Below are 18,250 nucleotides of genomic sequence, written 5' to 3' on the forward strand. Positions count from 1 at the left end.
CGTGGCTACGTAGTACTTGAAAATGGATGTACTGGCGGTAGTGTACGCGTACAGAGGTTAGGTTAAGAGGTTTCGATTTTCGATGGTCCCACGTCTCACGAAAAAGGCCGGACTGTAGGATTATACCGATACGCGTGGAAACAGTCTGCGAGACAGTTTATTCGTTCCGTGTACAGTCAACGAGCAGATTAATCAAGGGAGATAATTAAGAGGAATCGCGATGTCGCAGGGAAGAGGTGAGTGATCGGCTGATCGCGACGCCGCGCCGCGAGTCGCCGCGTTCTGTCTCATGTCAAGAAGAAATCACATCGGTTCCACGTGTGAACGTGAGGCTGGGTGACAGCTGACAGCTGATGAGTCGGAAGTTCGTAGCGGCGGTGATACACAAATCCGCTTTTAAAGAGCTTGAGAGAGATCCTTTCGAATTGATATCTGTGAAAGTTCTAAAGAAAATGGGTCATATTATTGCTATGGATTGCTCTTGCAGCAAAACTCTTTACCTCTCAAAATTAAAGATAATAAAAGAGTTAACTTTTTTTTAAGATTTACAATCACTTTAACGCGTTACATATTTCAAATGTTGTGTAACGAACTATACGTTAATTGAGAGACACATGAAACTTTCCTTCAGTGTTTATCGCAGTTTGATTTTGCTGTAGTAGACACTTACATATGTGTCCACTTCTTTAAACAGTCTGTAACTTTGTCACAGATTGCAAGATATTGTCTTCTAACATTGGCGTTACTTGCAGGAGGTAGGAGAAATCGCAAGCATCACGATAAGGACAAAATCAATCTTGGCGACAAGGGCAAGGAAGTGGTGGAGGACATAAACGAGAACAGTGTTGTAGTGCAACAATTCCGCGCCTACGCTGCCGAACTGGACTCCAAGCACGATCGTTACGAAAGGATATTCAAGATCAATCGGGATGTGGGAATCGAGAGCAAAAGAATCATCTTTCTCTTGCACACCATCGACAAGGAGAGCAAACGGAACGCCGTGTTAGACACGGCCAAGGCAAGACTGGAGAACGTAGCACAGAAGTTGTTCCGAAATATCGCGAGTGAGTTGGACGGTCAGGACGCCTATCAGTTCCACCGGGCCTATCGCGCCGGTCTGGAGGAATACGTGGAGGCGCTCACATTCTACGAGTATCTGCTGAATGGTGGTATGCAGGATTGGACCACCTTGGAAAGGGCACTGGCATACCCCGCGACCTCATCTCCAGCCGATTCGCCGGAGCCGGAGCAAAGTACTTGTAAGACAATCCAGGTCATGGTCACGCCGACGGACTATATCCTGGGAATAGCCGATCTGACCGGAGAGCTGATGCGAAAGTGTATCAATAATCTGGCGATAGGCGACGTGTCCAGTTGCTATCAAACGTGTAATTTTGTCAGAAAGATATACATCGCCTTCTTGGGCTACACCAGCGTAGTGCACAACAACGAGGTGAACAAGAAAATCATCACGCTCAAGCACAGTCTGACCAAAATGGAAAATGCGTGTTACACTATCAAAGTCCGGGGATCCGAGATACCGAAGCACATGTTGGCCGATATGGCCATTGCAGCGGCTGAGGAATACGCCACCGAGGACGATGAGGGATATCAGGCGTTTTAATATATACGAGAGCGCGGATTACTTTAATATTTATTAATTATTGTGGACTTATCAACCTGATGCGGGATAAAAGCAGCATTTTATATAACTGACTATAATCGGAAATTTAAATGTTAAAGAAACTTGGTTTTCTTGTGCCGATTATTCGATTATTTGAAACTGTTAATTTTACGAAGATTACATAAAAAATTCTATGACATACAATTATCTTACCTTGGACATTATTTAAACGTTTAGAATAAGTGTTTTATATTTTCAATACGCATCAGATTAATATATTCGTACTTCCCGACATGTAAAAGGGCAACGTCGGTTGTGATATATTATTAACGTTTTTATATATCTCTCTCCAAGTAAAATGGATATACAAATACAATATTTCAAGACCATGTACAAAAATAAATATTCCATAACAAAATAGATCTGTATTGCGGACGTATCTATAATTTGGACGCTCTCGAAAATTGTAAAATCGACGATAGCGTAGGAAAACCGATGACTTCCATCATTAGCCGGTAGTACCATCATCCTCCAGCTCACTCCTGTCGTCCCAGTCGTCGGAACTTTCGGTGTACACGGACGGCTCGTAATCAGACTCGTCAACAGATTCCTCCGCGGATGACGGGTCTGTTTCGGGCGTGGTGTCGACGACCACCGAGTTCACAGGGGTGGCGGCTCTTCGACGGCGGCGGGGCACGGCCGTGTGTTTGAACTGTCCCTTGTGCTGCGGATTCTTACGATAGCATTTCACGCCGTACGGACACTCCTGCCGGTCGTCGACCTCATCGTAATCGGAATCGTCCGGATGACTGTAGTTGTTCTTGTGATTGGGATTTTTCCTGCGGTGAATCGTGTATATTGCACTTTGGCGAAATTGTTTTGATAAAAAAAAATTGATTTGCACGTGCATTGTTTCACTTACCGATAACATTGAGCACCGTACATGCATTTCTCTCTAGGGACCCTATCGGGATTTGATGCACTCGCTTGATTTTCAGGTGTGGCAACGGGGCGAGGTGGCTGAGAATCGTTTGGCGGATCCGCTTCAATCTGATCGCTGAAGTGCGCGCCGCAATCCCATTTGATCCTCTTGCCTGACTCATCGTTTGTCGCAGCTTTACTCGTTACATTAATATTCTTCGCTTTCCGTTTCCTGTTATTCTCGTGCTCAGGAGAGGAGGGATGTAATTGAACAGGAGGTTCAATTACATCCTGAGAGTCCGTTGACATCTTGGAACTCGTCGCTGGCATATCACCTTCCTCTGGACAGCTGAAAAATGTGCAAAGAACACGATAAACAACCGTATATCTTCATCGTCAGATATTTCTGCTCGATTCCAAATAGAGTAAAACCTTGTGGGCTCGATTTGCAAAGCTGGAGCAGGCGCATCCTGGTGTTCTCCATTTCCATTAACAGGGCAATCCTTAAGCTCGTTCGGTGGATCCTTATCACTAGGAATGCCGTTCAAACTTTCACCAGGAGACCCCGCAGCTTCCATGCTGGACAATAAGCAGGCCTTCTTAATATCCGCTTCATTATTTGGATCTTCCTGATCAATCTGAAATGTAGGAAACCTTAGTAAGAAAATTCTTCGTGAAATTCCCTTCGGATGTCGACAATAATCGCTACCTTTCTCTTCAATGTCTGATCACCTTCCTGCATCGTGTCCGGCACCGAGATGATCTTGAACCAACATTTGTCGGGCAGCAGAGAGCAAACGTCGCCTGGCTTTATCGGCACGCTGCTTCCCAATTTAAGAGCTCGCCATCGTGCGCATCCAGTGGGTTTCATATAACATGGTGCCACCTAATACTGGAAAATGGTTTCTATAGAAAACTGATATACCGTCGACATATTGCAAAAACAAATAAGCTATCACACCATCATGCAATTCTCTTCAATAGCAAAAGCTGTATTGTTACGAGTGGTTAATTTGCTATCGTTACACGTTGTCAACTAAAGTATCACCGAGATTATCTCGGATAAGTCAAATTTTATCAGAGTTTATTATTATCAGAGTACCAATACGTGTCAAATGATAAGGATGACCTTAGGCGAGACGGGAGGCCTTACCGGAGTAATCGTCATTTCATCGTTGGGCGACAGATTGATGGTTACGGCGTGTTTGAGCACCTGGCCGTCGTTGCACTGCGATAAACGGTAAGGATCGTTAAATTTCAACGCGACAATCAATCCTACAGTTGGTTAAAGCGTCAATTAATTAGCCGAAAGGATCATCAATGAAAAAAATTGCCAAACACGCTGTCACACGCGTGTGTCTCGGTGACTCGGTGTCGCTCTGCGTTCTCTCGTCTCGATTTGCCGCGCGATTCGGCTCATTTATCTTATCCGTGTAATAATTAATTGATAAAGGCAAATGTCCAGACTGCAACGCAAATCACGCCGGGCGTCGATTCAACGTGATTCAACGACGACTATATTTTGAAACGCAGAACGCTCCGAAATACACTGCGCCGCCCGACGGTCGAACGAGCCGTCGGCGAAACGCAGCGGAAAAATCACGTGGGTAAAAATTTTTGCGGCACTCCGGTGTGTGCCCCGCAGATAATATTACAGAACGCCGACATTATCAACCGCGTCTGATGATGCAAATATCTTCGATGATTACGCGCGTCACGCACACGTGTTAATTAACAGCTTAATTTAGTCGTTCCCGCAAATCCCGCATTCATTATTGCCGCTTTTAAATTGCACGCCTCGTGGCGCAATAAAACGTCAATGTCTCTCTCGAGGCAATGGGATAATTCTACGTCACAATTCTACGTTATCGTTCGCTTGAATTTATCACGTCGTTATACACGTACATCTCCACGCGGTATTTGTTAAATGCGCGACGAATTTCTCGATGAGAACTGATAAGCATTTTTTTATCGCTGTGACGCAGTCAAATGCGCTGCTATCGGTTATTATCGGCGCACATGATGTTCGTACCGGGGCGGAAGCATATTCGGAACGCGTGCCTTCCTGTTTAGACAGTTTGCGCGTCATAACTCATAACTGCGCAGGTTGATTATTCGAGATATATTATTATATTATGACATTATTACCTCCTTGTCGTATATTATTATATAATATAATAACACATACATATTAATATATTTATTATATTAATATAATGAGATGTTATATAATATAATTACTATTGTGTGAATTATAAGATTTATAAGTCAAACATTGATATATCAAACTGCGAATAAGTCTCATCTCGAACCATGAATCACCCGACAAAATGATATAGTAGGATAATCTTGACGCGTCAGCTTATCCGTTCGCATACGTCAACGCCAACCGCAACCCGAATCAGAAATGCGAGAGGAATATTTATATTTCTTCGCCTCAACTTGGATTTAATTCGGATCGATAGAATTTAAAGGATTCCATGAGAATTTTATGAGAAATATAATTTATTTTAGATCGTATCCTGCGCGATTATAGTTTATATTATCTGGTAGCAGGATTATTTGTCTCAAAAGGAGTTCCTATCGTTTCTTTGGAGTAATATTTTGTATGGCATCTTGTTAGAGTAACTTGGCAAAAAAAATCAGTTACGCAACTCACTCCTGTCGCGGCGCCGCGGCCGATGATATTGTTGCCGATCAGCAAATTCGCCTTCTGCACCAGATCGTTGTCCACTCGCACTATTTGCAGCTTTTTCGACATGATTAATTTTCCGATAGACAGGTTAACGCGTCACGGGGGACATTTCGAGACTATTCGCTGGAAAAATTTGTCGTTTTGACAAGAGAAGACTGCAGCAGCCTGACAAGGATTCACGACGGGCCAACTTCGGACGCAGTTGACCGCGACTGCAGAATTATGAATAATTCTCATCTAACACGCTCTATTCGCATGTTTTTTAATACAAAAAAAATCTATATTCTAATTTTAAGTTTTACGAGTTCTTCTCATCGTAGCGAAGAGAAAACTTGTCAATTTTCTCTTCTCCGCTACACGTCGGATTCCAACAACAGATTCAAAATTAACGAAACAAAAGTAGGACACTCCGTATTTACAGTCGCATTTGCTAATTGGGTTTTTTTCAGAGAACTCTGAACAAAGCAGATAATCGCGCAGAAGAGGAATGCAGGGTAAGAAGTTATACAAGCGTTTAACAATGAAATGTCTTTTTTCATTTACAATTACAAAGAATGTACACGCTTATAAACAAACAAAGAGAAATGCGCCGAGAAGTTACAGTACAGATCTGACGCGATGCCATGAAGCTCTTTGCGTGGAAAGGTCTCATAAAAAACTGCCGGAGAGATGCTAGACTCGGTTTACTCGTCGGTGTGTTGAGGATGTTACGATCAGCTGGACCAGTCGCCGTTATACCGTACCGAATTAAGCACGCTCTCACGCGATCGCGGTCGCGATTTTCTTTTTTTTTACATCCCTTCGTCGTCTCCCTCTCCCTCTGCGAAATTGCGGATGATAACGCGCAATTTTTGCGTCGACCGGCCGTACAGTGTAATTGTCGTTTACGTTTTGTACATAATCCGATATCCCGGGGGACGCGGGAACAACCGAGAAAATCATCCCGCAGGCGTGAAAGCGGAAGGAAGTGTCGTGTGGTAAAATATGGAACATCTGTCCTCCTATTTCCAAGCCGCGAAATGACGCTGGTTGATCCGAGCTCGAAGTAAATCAAACAGGTATTCTGTCGCCGCCCAAAAATGCCCGACAAAAGATGCATAGTACCAGGGAACGTCTTTCTTTGCCCTGCAAGCGCCATTTCTTCCAGTAAAAATAAAGGTACCAGAGGGCGCGAAAAAAATTTTTTTGTCCTGAGATATTACAATATTTTAACTTTTAACAGTAATTTTTCAGGATATAAAGGAATAATACGTGCATCGTAGTTCTTCAAAATGATCGTTTTAGATGCGATTCACCAATTTGGGTAATGAACCACGTGCCTCTCCTGTTAGCGGCACTTTGGGAGGCGAAGTCGTTATTAAATCGTTGGCGAGTGTCACCTGTGACTCATTACGGAACGGCGCGCGACTCATTAACGTGATTTACAGTGTCGCGATTATTCGCGTTATTTTCGTCTCGATGCGTGTCGGCGAGAGAAGTTTCCTGTTCTTTACACGATGACGAGAGCGGGTCCAAGAGAAACCCAGTGTCGAGACGGTTCCGCCGATCGCGTCTGAAATCAATTAAATACAGACATATTTCGTCTATTAGGTAGACTCCCGAATGAGAACTCGACCATACCCGGGTGCCCGGAAGATACGAAATCGCAAGTCCTCCAGGTCGCTTTGAACACACATTGTTAAAGTCCCCGTCTCTTTACGCACGCATCCACCATGCAGAATCCGAAAACCCATTCGGCCTCGTTGAACGGCGAGCTTCTCGTCCGTCCTGCGCAGAAACCAAAGACGCGCTCCCCATCCGGGGAATCCGTCGTCCGATCGCGGAATCTCGCCGTTTAGCTTATGAAATAGGAACTTTGTAGATCGCGGTTCTTTTCCGCGAAGGAGGATGAACTTGAAGGAATCGGTAGATTCCTTATGAATTTTTTATCCTCTACCTCGGAAGTCCCGACTGTCGAGTCTTCTCTACCAAGTAACCATGCAATTTACATGTTAGTTAGAATTTCTTTCTCAACGATGTAAATATAATACATGTGTTGAGTAAGAAATTATAACTAACATATTTATTTGCTGGTTCTGTTCTTTTCCATTTTGATCCTCTCGCCGGGCAAGATAAGAGACGGGGAAAAAAATGGACTCTTTATATACAGCTCATTAAGATATGTTACATAAACATTTCGTTTCTGCGTAGCCCGATTAATACGTCGTATCCACTTGACCAGTATTGAAAGATCTCCGAGAGATTAGATGCGATCGAACACGGATCTCTCTGTCGACTCGCTCAAGTTCACCCGTCCCTTTCCTCGCAGAATCGTTAGATGAATAGTAGGTCTGGTGTGTCGCAGGCCGGCTTCGTTTGTTGCCTATAGTAAGTAAGAAACTAATCAGCGGGTTACGTGTTGTCCCGCAAGTCCGTTTCGGTGCACGGCGGAGTGATCTTTGGAAGTGATCTACGTCGTTTTTTTGGTTTCAATTTGTCAAGTGTCGTCATGTAGTAGCACACATATCACAGCATACCTTTAACGAGCTCGCACTTGCCGGAATAATGATATACAATATCGTCGTGCCTCGGGACGATGCAATGTACGAGAGCGAAAGTGTCGAAACGGAAAGTCTTATCGAATCGGCCCTCTTATCGGCATGATATATCAATGTCCCGATAGAATTTCTGGTGCGTACGTTGCGTGTCACGGAACGTGGATGTCGTTGAACATTAAAGAATTCAGGCGCTAAAAAGAAGCTGCAGGTACTACAGGCGGAAATCATTTCGGGAAGCTAAATGATATCTCATTTATCTGGGAAAGGGAGCATAGAAAAAATATTCTTTGCGTCAATTTTCTTTGTACTTCACAGACGATGGAATTTACAGTCTTTTAGAGACCGTTACCGATTTTTAGAATCTTTCTCAACGAAACGTAAGTTTCCGATGGTTTACCTGCAGCTCCCTTTTTTTCTTGCATCGAATCTTTTATAAGGTATAATAAAATTGAAGTAAACGGTGCTGCGATGAATTAATGCGCATAAATTAAAGAGCCTTGTCGTGTAGAAGCCTACGAAAACGTAATAACAATAGATATACTTAATCTCTGAATCGCGCAGGAATGCTCGTGATCGAAGCTAATCGACTAAATGAGCTGCCGGAAACGGACAGCTGGTCTACGACAATGTAAATTAACATCGTACTTCGTGATCAATGTAATATAAATCCTACGTATTTATATGTAAATTAAAAACTAGTATCGCCTTGCGGAATATCTTCTTCGAAGTAATCGACCGAGATGAAGCACTGAGAATGATATAGAGACCCAAGTCACAATTTTTTCACGAAAAGCTAACAGAAGCAACGTCTATCGGGGAATATTCTCCTGCTGGGTATTTCTGCGGCTGTCCAAGCGACGAAACGAGGAAACGTTTATCTCTAATGAACGTGTCTTATAAAACGTTCGTGTTTAGCCGGTCGGTCTATGGCATCGCACAATGAGCAAAAGTTGGAGCGAGTTGCTTATATATGGCCTATTAGAATATACGCTAGACTACCCCTTTCTGTTCCTAGAACTCTTCGTGGCTTAGGTCTATATAAATTTCAACGCTTCAAATAATAAATACACGAAAAGGCGTTCTGCGCCGCCCGCGCCGGGACCCGCGTGTCCCACCAGTTGAGACGCACATTAACTACGAAACATTATTTGGAATGATACAACGCATCTGTCACGATCATCGGGCATACACACGTGTGTACGTATATACATGTATACACAGATTGCTTTCGATTCGCGGGTCTCTCCCCGGGAAAGGGAGGCCGCGGAGTCGTGTAACGTCGTCGCCGCCGCGACGCCTTCGAGGAAAGGAAAGGAAGAGAAAGAGGAAATGATATGCACCGGAAGAGCGACTTATACCGAAACGAAAGCGCTGTATATGTGTGTGTGTGTACAGGTATGTGTCTTTAAGCGTTAAGCCGCGCGCGAGCTGCGACCCGCAAAACGTAGGCGAATCAAAAGGAGTTCATGGAAGAAATCCACCTCGCGAGCTTGACTGTCTAATCTTTGAGATCGGATATTGGCTTCGGTATCCCTAAAAATTCCCGCTCGTTTCTCTTTTAATAAACAATTTTAAATAAAAAAATAAGATTCTCGAAATTCAGATTTCCCTTCTTTTCCGCGCTCGGAGTTCGAAGACGTCATTAACACTAGAACCACCAAAGCAAGTCAAAATGACTGATTTATACTTTTTTAGCAAATTTATACTATAATAGTGCATTTTTTAAATTTCCGTGACTTTTATTGCAACGTGTGATTAAATTGATTAATTTACTTCTTCCTTCACCCCTTTTTCAAAGATACATATATATTTAAATAGTAGGAAATAAGAGAATATATACGTTAATCTCGTCAATATAGTTCTAAGTGTTCTAGTGTTAAGAGCATCGGCGATATCGGGAAGACCCAGAGCCGTGTAAATTTTAAGGTCCGACATCCGTAGATCAAACGTCCAATCTCGCGGAGATAGATTTCCCACGGGTTTCCATTTCAACTCGTCCGCTTCTTCGACGATGACGAATTCGAGCTCGAACCGCTCGCTCAAACCGTACCGGAGTAGCTCTCGCTCGGCCAGACGTAGTATAGGTGACGTCGGCGTGCGTACGCCTGCTGGAGCTGCGCCTCGGACGCCCGCGACGATCCCTGCGGTCCTTGATGACCTCGTGGTGGACCGGCGTCGGTGTCCGGCTCTGGCTATACTATGGTACCGCCGCCTTCCACCGGGCTGACTACGTGGAGAGCGGCGCCGCCGACCTGGCTGATCCCCGGCTGAAAATAAAGACAACGCGAACCACTCGTTGATACACGACGACACGAGTAACGCGCTTCTGATCGCCTAAGTCCGTCTAATAAAGATGCGCGCTATTCCCAAGAAGTTTTTGCGCATCTCTTTTATCATCCTTTATTGTCTCGAGAGCCAGAGATTTATTTTTGACAGACAATACATGACAGTTGAATGACTAAAGGGCTGTAGAAAGAATTTCAATAATCCAATTTCTGATTTAGAAATTTATATTTTCACTAAGATATAGAACTTATACCTTCATCAGGAATTAATATCTTCATTCGATGAAGTTAAACTTGTAAATAATTTAAATTGTCCGTATTACGCGTATAGTTCTCACTTTCCTGTCTTTGTGAAAACTTTTTGGGAATAATGCAAATCTGGCAAGAGAGAAAGAGAAAGAGAGAGAGAGAGTGCGTGAGAGCAGAGTAATATAATGCAATTCGTGGTATAAAATTCAGAAGCGCCGTCGAGAGGTATTCTCGATCAAGAACAGTGTGTGAATGATTCGAGCGTGTACGCTATTCTACTTCCATAACAAGTTCGATCAAGCGGTAAATAAAGCAAAATAGAACGGAAAATGATAATTCATATACGTACCATGCGATAACTCAGGGAAGTCTCATCCACGATATTCTCTTGCATCAGCCAAAGCGTGGTACAGAACATTAATCTTTCCGATCAATCAAAAGTGAGAAAAAGGAATTAATGCTTCATCGGTTTTGAGAAATAATAAGCGCAAGCATCGTCCGATTAGAAATTATAAAAAAGACGCGCTATTAAAATTATAAGTTCGCGCTGTAAAAAGAAGCAACGCACGCTGTAATGAACTTCACCGCGGCACGTCCGCAATTAGTTAGGTATTTATGCAGCGTTGGCCAAAAGCGTGAAAGACTCGCTTTCATTAAATTGTATATGTATAACATACTTTCAACGTAATACAGTAAATCAACGGCAGCGATTAAAACGTTCCTTGAGTACACGATAAAGTAATTACGCAGTATTTGTAATTCCAATTTGCAAACGCTGGCTAGTTTAACCGATCGCAAAATTTAATGAGACTGCGCCGCCGTACTTTTGGACAAGGCCGTTAAAATGAAAAGGTGAGAGAGTGAGGGATATTCACGTGTGATACAAATGCTCTATGCAAAACGCCCAGGAAACACTATTCGAGTCCTAGGCCGGTATTCATAGTCGGATCTTATATTTAAGACTGTCTTAAGTATGATCTTAAGATGTTATGAACCAATCACAGAACCGTATTAGCATCTTAAGACATTACTTAAGACAGTCTTGAAATAAGATCCGACTATGAATACGGGCCCTAATATCGGGACCTAGTACTATTAAAAAAAAAAGAAAAGAGAGAAAAAAAGACATGCGATGTTCTTGGCAGACTGTAAAACAAACATCGTCTTACATGTGTCACCATACATATGTATGTATGCATATGTACGTGTCGCACAAAAGACTTCCCCGGCCGTTCTCCTTGGAGCTTCTGCATTGCACTTGATTGAACAAAATTTCTCAACAAGCGGGAAGCAAGCAGCGATCGTTCATTCAAATTTTTGCTTTATTGTACAACAAGGCAAAATTCATCGTTTTTTCAACAAAAGATTAAATGTTCTCGCATCTCGTAATCGTAAAGTCTGGAGAGACGACAGTTTGGCTAAATAATTTTCTCGTTGACTCTCTATCAATGGTCGGCTAAAGCTAAATAACACTTTACAGAAGATAGAAAGAAGGTTTCCTTCAATAAAGGGGCCTGCCCTGTCACGAGGCCTCATAGGGCTCAAACAACATTGCTCTCGAGGATGCAAACCAAAAACATAAATATATTTGATAAAGGTATTCGATCGCTATCCTATAGTTCGCGTAATTCTGTAATATTCATCGCGAGAATATATCTTGACCAGACCATCATTAGGCACAGATATCAATGACAGCCTATACTATGAATGAACTTTAAGCATCTATTGTCTTTTTTTTTATTTGCAGCGCATGCACTAACGAGGTATTATAGAATTGATAACAGAATAAATAAGGTTCTAAATAGAAAGTAAGTTAAAGCTCATCAGTTTCTCGCAAAAACATAATATTAATGAAAAAACTATATTAATGCATCTGAAAAAAACATCATAATGTGCGCGCTCTACACTACTTAATTTGAGATGTCTATTTTCATGCAATTCGGGTAATAGATTTGTATTTGAAAATGTCGCGAATTTATCCGATCTAATGGAATGTCCTAAGGCAAGATTATCCGAAAGGTGTTCATCATTATACGCAGAAGGATCGAAAAATATTTAACGTATTAAAAAAAGGTGCCCTGTAAAATTCAAGATTGAGGGCCCGATAATACGTATATAATTTTAAACTACAAAACTTGTTCACTCATAGTATCGTCCGTCCATGTACTTCTGTAATTGTATACACAATATATAAACTTAGAGAAAAATACTAAAAAAAATCCTCAATGCTCTTTCTCTACGATGGCACCTCCCAATACTAATAGAATTCAAACGCAATTATACAACCGTAAGGTCGTAGACTTAATTGTTGAATAGGGACTCTCTAAGATTAAATATACTGATTGTAATATATAAAACTTAAATAACAGCGACGCGAGATCGTCGTATCAAACACCCGGCAAGGTAATACCGAATTCGTCAATGTATCTCGTTTTAATACTTCCAAGCCAGAACAATCATTTGTCTTCATTGACCTCCTCCTGTCACCGCGGCAGGCGATAGGAAGACTACACAAAAGCATTACAAGATTTTTCCCGTGTCACTTTTGTCACGATAACATCGTTTTTTGGATTCTAACTCTACGTATATATGTACAGAATTCTCGGATCTTCCGACCAACAGACTCTAGACGATGGACTCGCTAAATAACGATTTGGAGATAACGGGTTACATCAGAGGTCGTTACATCGCATGGAATTGATATTACTAGTGTAGGGGTTGTTGCTATGATGGTGTGATGGCCTGTGCAGGGTGCTGCTTATCGTGAGAGGACCTACCATGTGGCCGGGCCTCGCCCACGTGTACACGTATCCATCCTGACACGCCGTTACGAAGCAATCTTCCCTAAACACTAATTCAGTCAGTCTCTCGTGCGCCAGCTTCTTGCACACCAGCGGCTCGAGGACCGGGCACTCGTCGAACCTGGGACACCAGGCGGTCCCTATCAACCTCATAGGATCGTCCATCACGGAACTAACCTTTTTACTTCCCGTCCCACCTACTAAACCCCCACTGACACTGTTGTTCAGACTACTACTCGTCGTACTCGTCGAGTTGCCGGTGCTCGCCTTGTCGCCACCATTGTTCTGCACGACCGTCGTCACGCTGTTATTCGCCGTTGCACCGGTCCCGCTACCTCGCATCGTCAGGCTAAAGTTTCTCTTGTGATTATCACCCTTACGCTCGCCGAAGCCAAGTCCCGCTAGCCTCTGCGTCAGCGAATTCACGGTCGCCACCGCGGCGTTCGTGCCAGTGCTATTGTTACTAGTCTCGTTATTACCACTCGCGTTCTCCTTGAAGTTTACATTATTTGAGTTATTATGTTTAGCATTCGAGTTCGAATGGTGATTCGCCGTTGTCGCCGCCCCATTGCCACTATTGAACGTGCCCGAGGACGACAAGGTACCGCCGCTGGTGCTGCACGTCGCAGAGGGTCTCTGTTTGGCGCACACCGGTTGCCTCAGCACATCCTCCGTGATGTCCCATAGGCACAGTTGGGTGTCCTGCGATACACTGCCTAACCTATAGCACGTGCCGCCCGACATTCTCAATTCGGAGCCACAGGAATTACGATTCGAGTGGACTCCGCCGCTCTGCGAGGTCGTCGACAAGCGATGCGACTTCTCGTGGAAGTGATTGTGATTGTTATGCGGCATCGTCTCGTCATCCGAACCGCTAAAGTCGGGATCGTGGTCACCGTAGGACGTCGTGTACGGATCAAAGGCAACCACGCTCACCCAACTATGGTGGCCTTGCCCCCGTGCCACGACCCGCTTCTCGTGGAAGCTCCAGATAGTCACCAGATCGTCCTCGCCGCCTACCACCACGTAACGTCCGTCCGGCGACCAGCACACGCACAGAAAACCGCCGAAGTAGCTCCTTGCCGAGCCGACCAGTTCCATAGTATTGTATTGAAAAACACGCAGGAATCCATCCTGTGATACCACGGCTAAGTTCGTGCCGCACGGACTAAAGGCGAATTCATTTATACAACATCCTTCCGCGCCTATCACCCACCGATACAGCGGGTTTCTCGTAGATTTGGTTTTGCAGGTATATATGGCGTATCCGTCACCCGATTTGAACGATTGATAGTGCGGTGCGGTGGTGCCGCAGAGCAGTTCTTCATTATAGAGGTACAGCTGACCGGAGCTATGGGAGACCAGAAATAGGTTGTTCGAGCCGGGAACCCACTTTATACATGTCACCTTGCTCTTGTCTATCAGTCTCTGAAATGTGAATGTTCCTCATTAAAGTCAAAAAAATAAAGCAAACTTAACTAGTGCCGCAAAAAACTTTTTAAAACTTATATTAATTTTATATTGCATTCAAAATTATCTATTAAGTTTCCAAGAACGTTTAATAATAATTTGATTAGAAAATAAACAGCACTTCTCTCTTTTTCTGCAGATACAAAGCTTAGAAATAAATTTTTATATCATAATCTCAATAATACGATTGTGATAAACAAAGATAAAGCGGAAAATGATACGGTATACGATTTGAAAATAATAACTGATATTATTGGAGTATTAAGAAAGTGTTTACAAAACGTTACTTTATCCGACAAAAATAAATTATTCGAGATTTATTGAGACTGAAATGTATATAAAATAGACGGCACAATCGTTTCAGCAAGGCCTGTGTCTGCCGCAAGAAGACAGCGGAAAGTTATGTAATGTTGCTTGTTGAGCTTAATTATTTGATTGAGATATAATTGCATTAGTGCGCGGGCCCACCGGGCATAGAATAGCCTGGATAATGTGCTGCTAAATATTAAGTACGGTCATTGCAGGATGTGGAGCATGGTGGCTAGGCATCCTGAACCAGCATTCATTTCCCAGTTTATCATGTTTCAATAAGATAACACGAACATATCATCAAGAACGGATAAGCGTTGACAGCTTTTGCACACATTGCACAGGAACTAGTTGCACTAGAGAATATTGTTTGAACTATGAGATTATTTATCTCTACGTAAGCTAGCTCGCAGATAATGCAAAGAGTTTCTCGCTCTCTATCGGGTGCGGTGCAGGAGAGAAGGCTTCCTTGAGAATCGAGTGATAAAAATTTGCAATCTGTGTGAAATTTGCTTTTACGTACGTCTTCATTGTACAATTTGCTGAGCTGAGAACTGTCCTTCTTTATGGGATCGATCAGCTGTATCTGCCCCGTGGAGAATCCCACCAGCAATGGAGCGCTATCGGCCGTCGCTGTTGTTTGATTAAAATTGTGGCAGGTCGGATTAGTTCCCTTGTATAACTTTTTGTCCACCGGTTTGTTCAAGTCTACAGCCTGAAATATTTTAACGATGCGTCAAGTCAAATCAATCGAAGTAATAAATAATTTACTTTCTAGTGACAATGTACAAAAATTCGAAAGAGCTACGCATGCAATAAGTTGTTTAAATAATTATCCTATTTCGAAAGCTTCTTAGCAATGATTTCAAGTGTCTATAAAAGTTTACGGTACTTCGGGGGAATCTTAATAAATTAATTCTGTCGGTTTTTTATTTCTTACATATAAATCAACGATTCAATCGACGATTACTAAGAATTAAGATAGCAGTATATTATCTGCGAGAGATACTATTTATGCGATTACTCGGTAAGTACTTCCGAGAAACGTCAGCGCGAACGTTCGCCGTCAGCTCGCTCGTTCACGAGTAAAAAAAAAAGAAAAAAAAAGAGGAAGAAAAACGGGGAAAGACAGCGACGATTGGACGCGGGTCGACCCAGAGGAAGCTCTCGACGTCGCGTTCGTCGTCGCGGAGGACGGGGCAGACGGTGAAAACGAGTCGGCCGCAAAGATGGAGGGTCTCGCGACGTTTGCGAGGTTAGGTCGCGACGACGGCTCGCGGATCCGGGGATACTCCGTCGTTCTCGGGGGAGGGGGGGGGCCGTCGCGTCTCACCTTCTTGACACCGCGGTAGACGTAGACGTAGAGCTCCTTGCCGAAATTAAAGCACATTCGGTCGCCGAGGCCCTGCGCGCCCGTGGGGTCCGCTGGGTCCGGCAGCGTGACGAAAGACACCCTGACGGACGCGCTGCCCTGGCTGTTGGTGTAGCCGACTCGGTTCGGTCTCGAGTACTCCGACAGGGTCATCAGCTTGTAGGTGCCCTCCCGCGTGACGAATTGTGTTTTCAGGTCCTCCTTCCCTCCTCCGTCCAGCTGCACAGCCATCTTACCACCAGCAGCAGCAGCAGCAGCAGCGGCGCGGCGGAGGAGCTCATCAGACACGCAGGGAGATTATCGCTCGTAGGCCGCCCTCGTTTCTGGCCCGCCGTTACGCACCGTCGTCCACCCTCGTCCACCGTCCACCGTCGACCAACGATCGTCCGGCCGACCGACCGTGCGCGTGTGTGCGTCGCCGTCGTCCGAGGTCCGATCACTCCGAACTCCTACTACTCCGAACTCCGATCGCCGTCCGCGTCCGCGACTCCCTCACTCACGTCGCTGTCGCTCGCGTGTGGCACTCAGCACTGTGGCTCCCCTCGCCCGTCCGCAGGCAACTTCACGCGCGCGAAGCGAGCTCCACCGGCGGGACCGGCCGCCGTCGGCCACGATTGGCAGAGGCCACGCCGCGAAACCGTGCGGAGGATCGTCGTGAATCCCGTGATCGTCTCTCGCCGGCCGCCTGGCTGGGCCTTTTAGCTTCGTCTCGCTTTCCCGCTTTCCGCGGTTTCTGCCCTTTTCTCGCAAGACGGCGCGAACGCGGTTAAGGGCGCCCGGAATACTACCACGAACGTCCGTACGAAACTATACTGCTCGTGTACTGTGTAGCGGAGTAAGCGGAGTCCGCGACGTCGTCGATGCGCGCGCAGCGCAGTCGGCCGTCATCCGCCTCGACACTCTCGACAGTCGACACCGCGGCTCGCGCGAGCCCTATTATATAGGGACCGGATATTTTGTAAACAAGCGCGAGCGAAGGGTCAATTAATTTCGCCCGCTCTTTCCTGCCTGTCCCGCGCGTGCCCCTTCCTTCTCACGAGGCAACGGCGAGATCGACGGCCGTGCCGAGAGCCGAGACTGCATGCCGAGGGATTTCGCGCGATTTCGAACAAATTCTGCTTTCGAATGGCAGTCAGGCAGAGTGTGAATTTTCGTTCTCTTTCACTCTCTCTCTCTCTCTTTTTCTCTCTTACTCTTTTGCCTTTTCCTATCGGAAAGCCCGCCAAGCTTCTCGTCTGGTGACGATGAATTCGAGCGGAATTGAATTCGTCGAAGACAATTGCGAGATGGATTTAATTATTATGTGCAGCTACGCGACGCTGGATCGAATCAAGCACCGGTTGACTCCAATTTAGCTCATCTTGCGTCTCTTTCCAGATCGCGCGCGTTTAATTAATGTTTGTAATTTCAATCGGTCGAAGATTTTTCGAAGAACGTTGCTAATTCTACCGCCGTTGGCAATATTAACTGATCCTTAGATGTTTTGTTCTACACGCAAGCGGCTAATTAAAAAGTATAACATCTCTTGCAGTAATTCAGTTTACGTTATTAGAAATTTAATTCTAACTTTTAAAATCCACATGCAGATATGGTCTTATTACTCTTATTTGCACTTCTGTTTACTTTAATTCTCTCTTTCCTATTTATTTTTCATTTATTAAGTTTAAGATTTGTCGAAAGAGGCATCTTTTACATTCGACATTCACGCGCGGGAAGAGAGAAATACTGCAAAAAAAACTTAAATCAATTTTTTTATTTCTTAAAAATCATTCAGATCTATATAGAAACCGATTTTAATTTTCGTTCGATTCCAATTCGTCCATTTCTCTCACGCGGTGTCAAAAGCGGAACTTTCCGTTCGCAACGAACGTCACTCTGTGCGTGGCGCGATCCAAATTTGCCGCGCTTAATTACGTGATTCGCCGCCATTGCGGCGGAACCGTTCTCTTCCGGTTTCCCCTCAACGGGCCATTTCCGTCGACGTCGC

At 44.4% G+C, this 18,250-nt stretch overlaps 3 protein-coding genes across 7 annotated transcripts; 1 reads left to right on the plus strand and 2 right to left on the minus strand.

The window, feature by feature from the left end:
* Positions 1-40: 40 nt before the first annotated feature.
* Positions 41-2,046, plus strand: Trax (Translin associated factor X). Its single transcript, XM_071794432.1, has 2 exons — positions 41-236; positions 753-2,046. Exons 1-2 carry the CDS (start codon positions 221-223, stop codon positions 1,622-1,624), a joined length of 888 nt encoding a protein of 295 aa, XP_071650533.1. The 5' UTR covers positions 41-220; the 3' UTR covers positions 1,625-2,046.
* LOC139822583 (uncharacterized) lies at positions 1,946-4,121 on the minus strand. Of its 2 annotated transcripts, none has more exons than XM_071794430.1 (5): positions 3,699-4,121; positions 3,255-3,431; positions 2,978-3,183; positions 2,547-2,894; positions 1,946-2,463 (listed from the first exon to the last, which is right to left on the minus strand). In XM_071794430.1, exons 1-5 carry the CDS (start codon positions 3,711-3,713, stop codon positions 2,133-2,135), a joined length of 1,077 nt encoding a protein of 358 aa, XP_071650531.1. In that variant the 5' UTR covers positions 3,714-4,121; the 3' UTR covers positions 1,946-2,132. The 2 variants fall into 2 exon arrangements, with proteins under 2 accessions (XP_071650531.1, XP_071650532.1); XM_071794431.1 differs by having other exon boundaries at positions 3,255-3,437.
* Positions 4,122-5,753: 1,632 nt separating this feature from the next.
* On the minus strand, positions 5,754-17,082 carry LOC139822582 (WD repeat-containing protein 20). Of its 4 annotated transcripts, none has more exons than XR_011734556.1 (5): positions 16,225-17,082; positions 15,415-15,606; positions 13,089-14,540; positions 6,861-10,044; positions 5,754-6,792 (listed from the first exon to the last, which is right to left on the minus strand). XR_011734556.1 is itself a non-coding variant. In XM_071794429.1 (5 exons), exons 1-4 carry the CDS (start codon positions 16,492-16,494, stop codon positions 10,683-10,685), a joined length of 1,965 nt encoding a protein of 654 aa, XP_071650530.1. In that variant the 5' UTR covers positions 16,495-17,082; the 3' UTR covers positions 5,754-10,044; positions 10,661-10,682. The 4 variants fall into 4 exon arrangements, 3 of the variants coding, with proteins under 3 accessions (XP_071650530.1, XP_071650529.1, XP_071650528.1); XM_071794429.1 differs by adding an exon at positions 10,661-10,733 and having other exon boundaries at positions 5,754-10,044; XM_071794428.1 differs by having other exon boundaries at positions 5,754-10,044.
* Positions 17,083-18,250: the final 1,168 nt, after the last annotated feature.

The sequence above is a fragment of the Temnothorax longispinosus genome, chromosome 11, assembly GCF_030848805.1.
Source record: "Temnothorax longispinosus isolate EJ_2023e chromosome 11, Tlon_JGU_v1, whole genome shotgun sequence".
Classification (NCBI taxonomy): Eukaryota; Metazoa; Arthropoda; class Insecta; order Hymenoptera; family Formicidae; genus Temnothorax; species Temnothorax longispinosus.

Excerpts from the sequence above, each read along its gene's own strand:
- LOC139822583 (XM_071794430.1), bottom strand. Across the intron at positions 3,184-3,254 it reads ATCAGACATTGAAGAGAAAG|ATTGATCAGGAAGATCCAAA; the intron begins GTAGCGATTATT and ends CCTACATTTCAG. Across the intron at positions 2,895-2,977 it reads TTGCAAATCGAGCCCACAAG|CTGTCCAGAGGAAGGTGATA; the intron begins GTTTTACTCTAT and ends CACATTTTTCAG.
- LOC139822582 (XM_071794427.1), bottom strand. The coding sequence starts at position 16,494 with ATGGCTGTGCAGCTGGACGGAGGAGGGAAGGAGGACCTGAAAACACAA. Across the intron at positions 15,607-16,224 it reads TCTACCGCGGTGTCAAGAAG|GCTGTAGACTTGAACAAACC; the intron begins GTGAGACGCGAC and ends AAAATATTTCAG. Across the intron at positions 14,541-15,414 it reads GCAAATTGTACAATGAAGAC|AGACTGATAGACAAGAGCAA; the intron begins GTACGTAAAAGC and ends TTCACATTTCAG.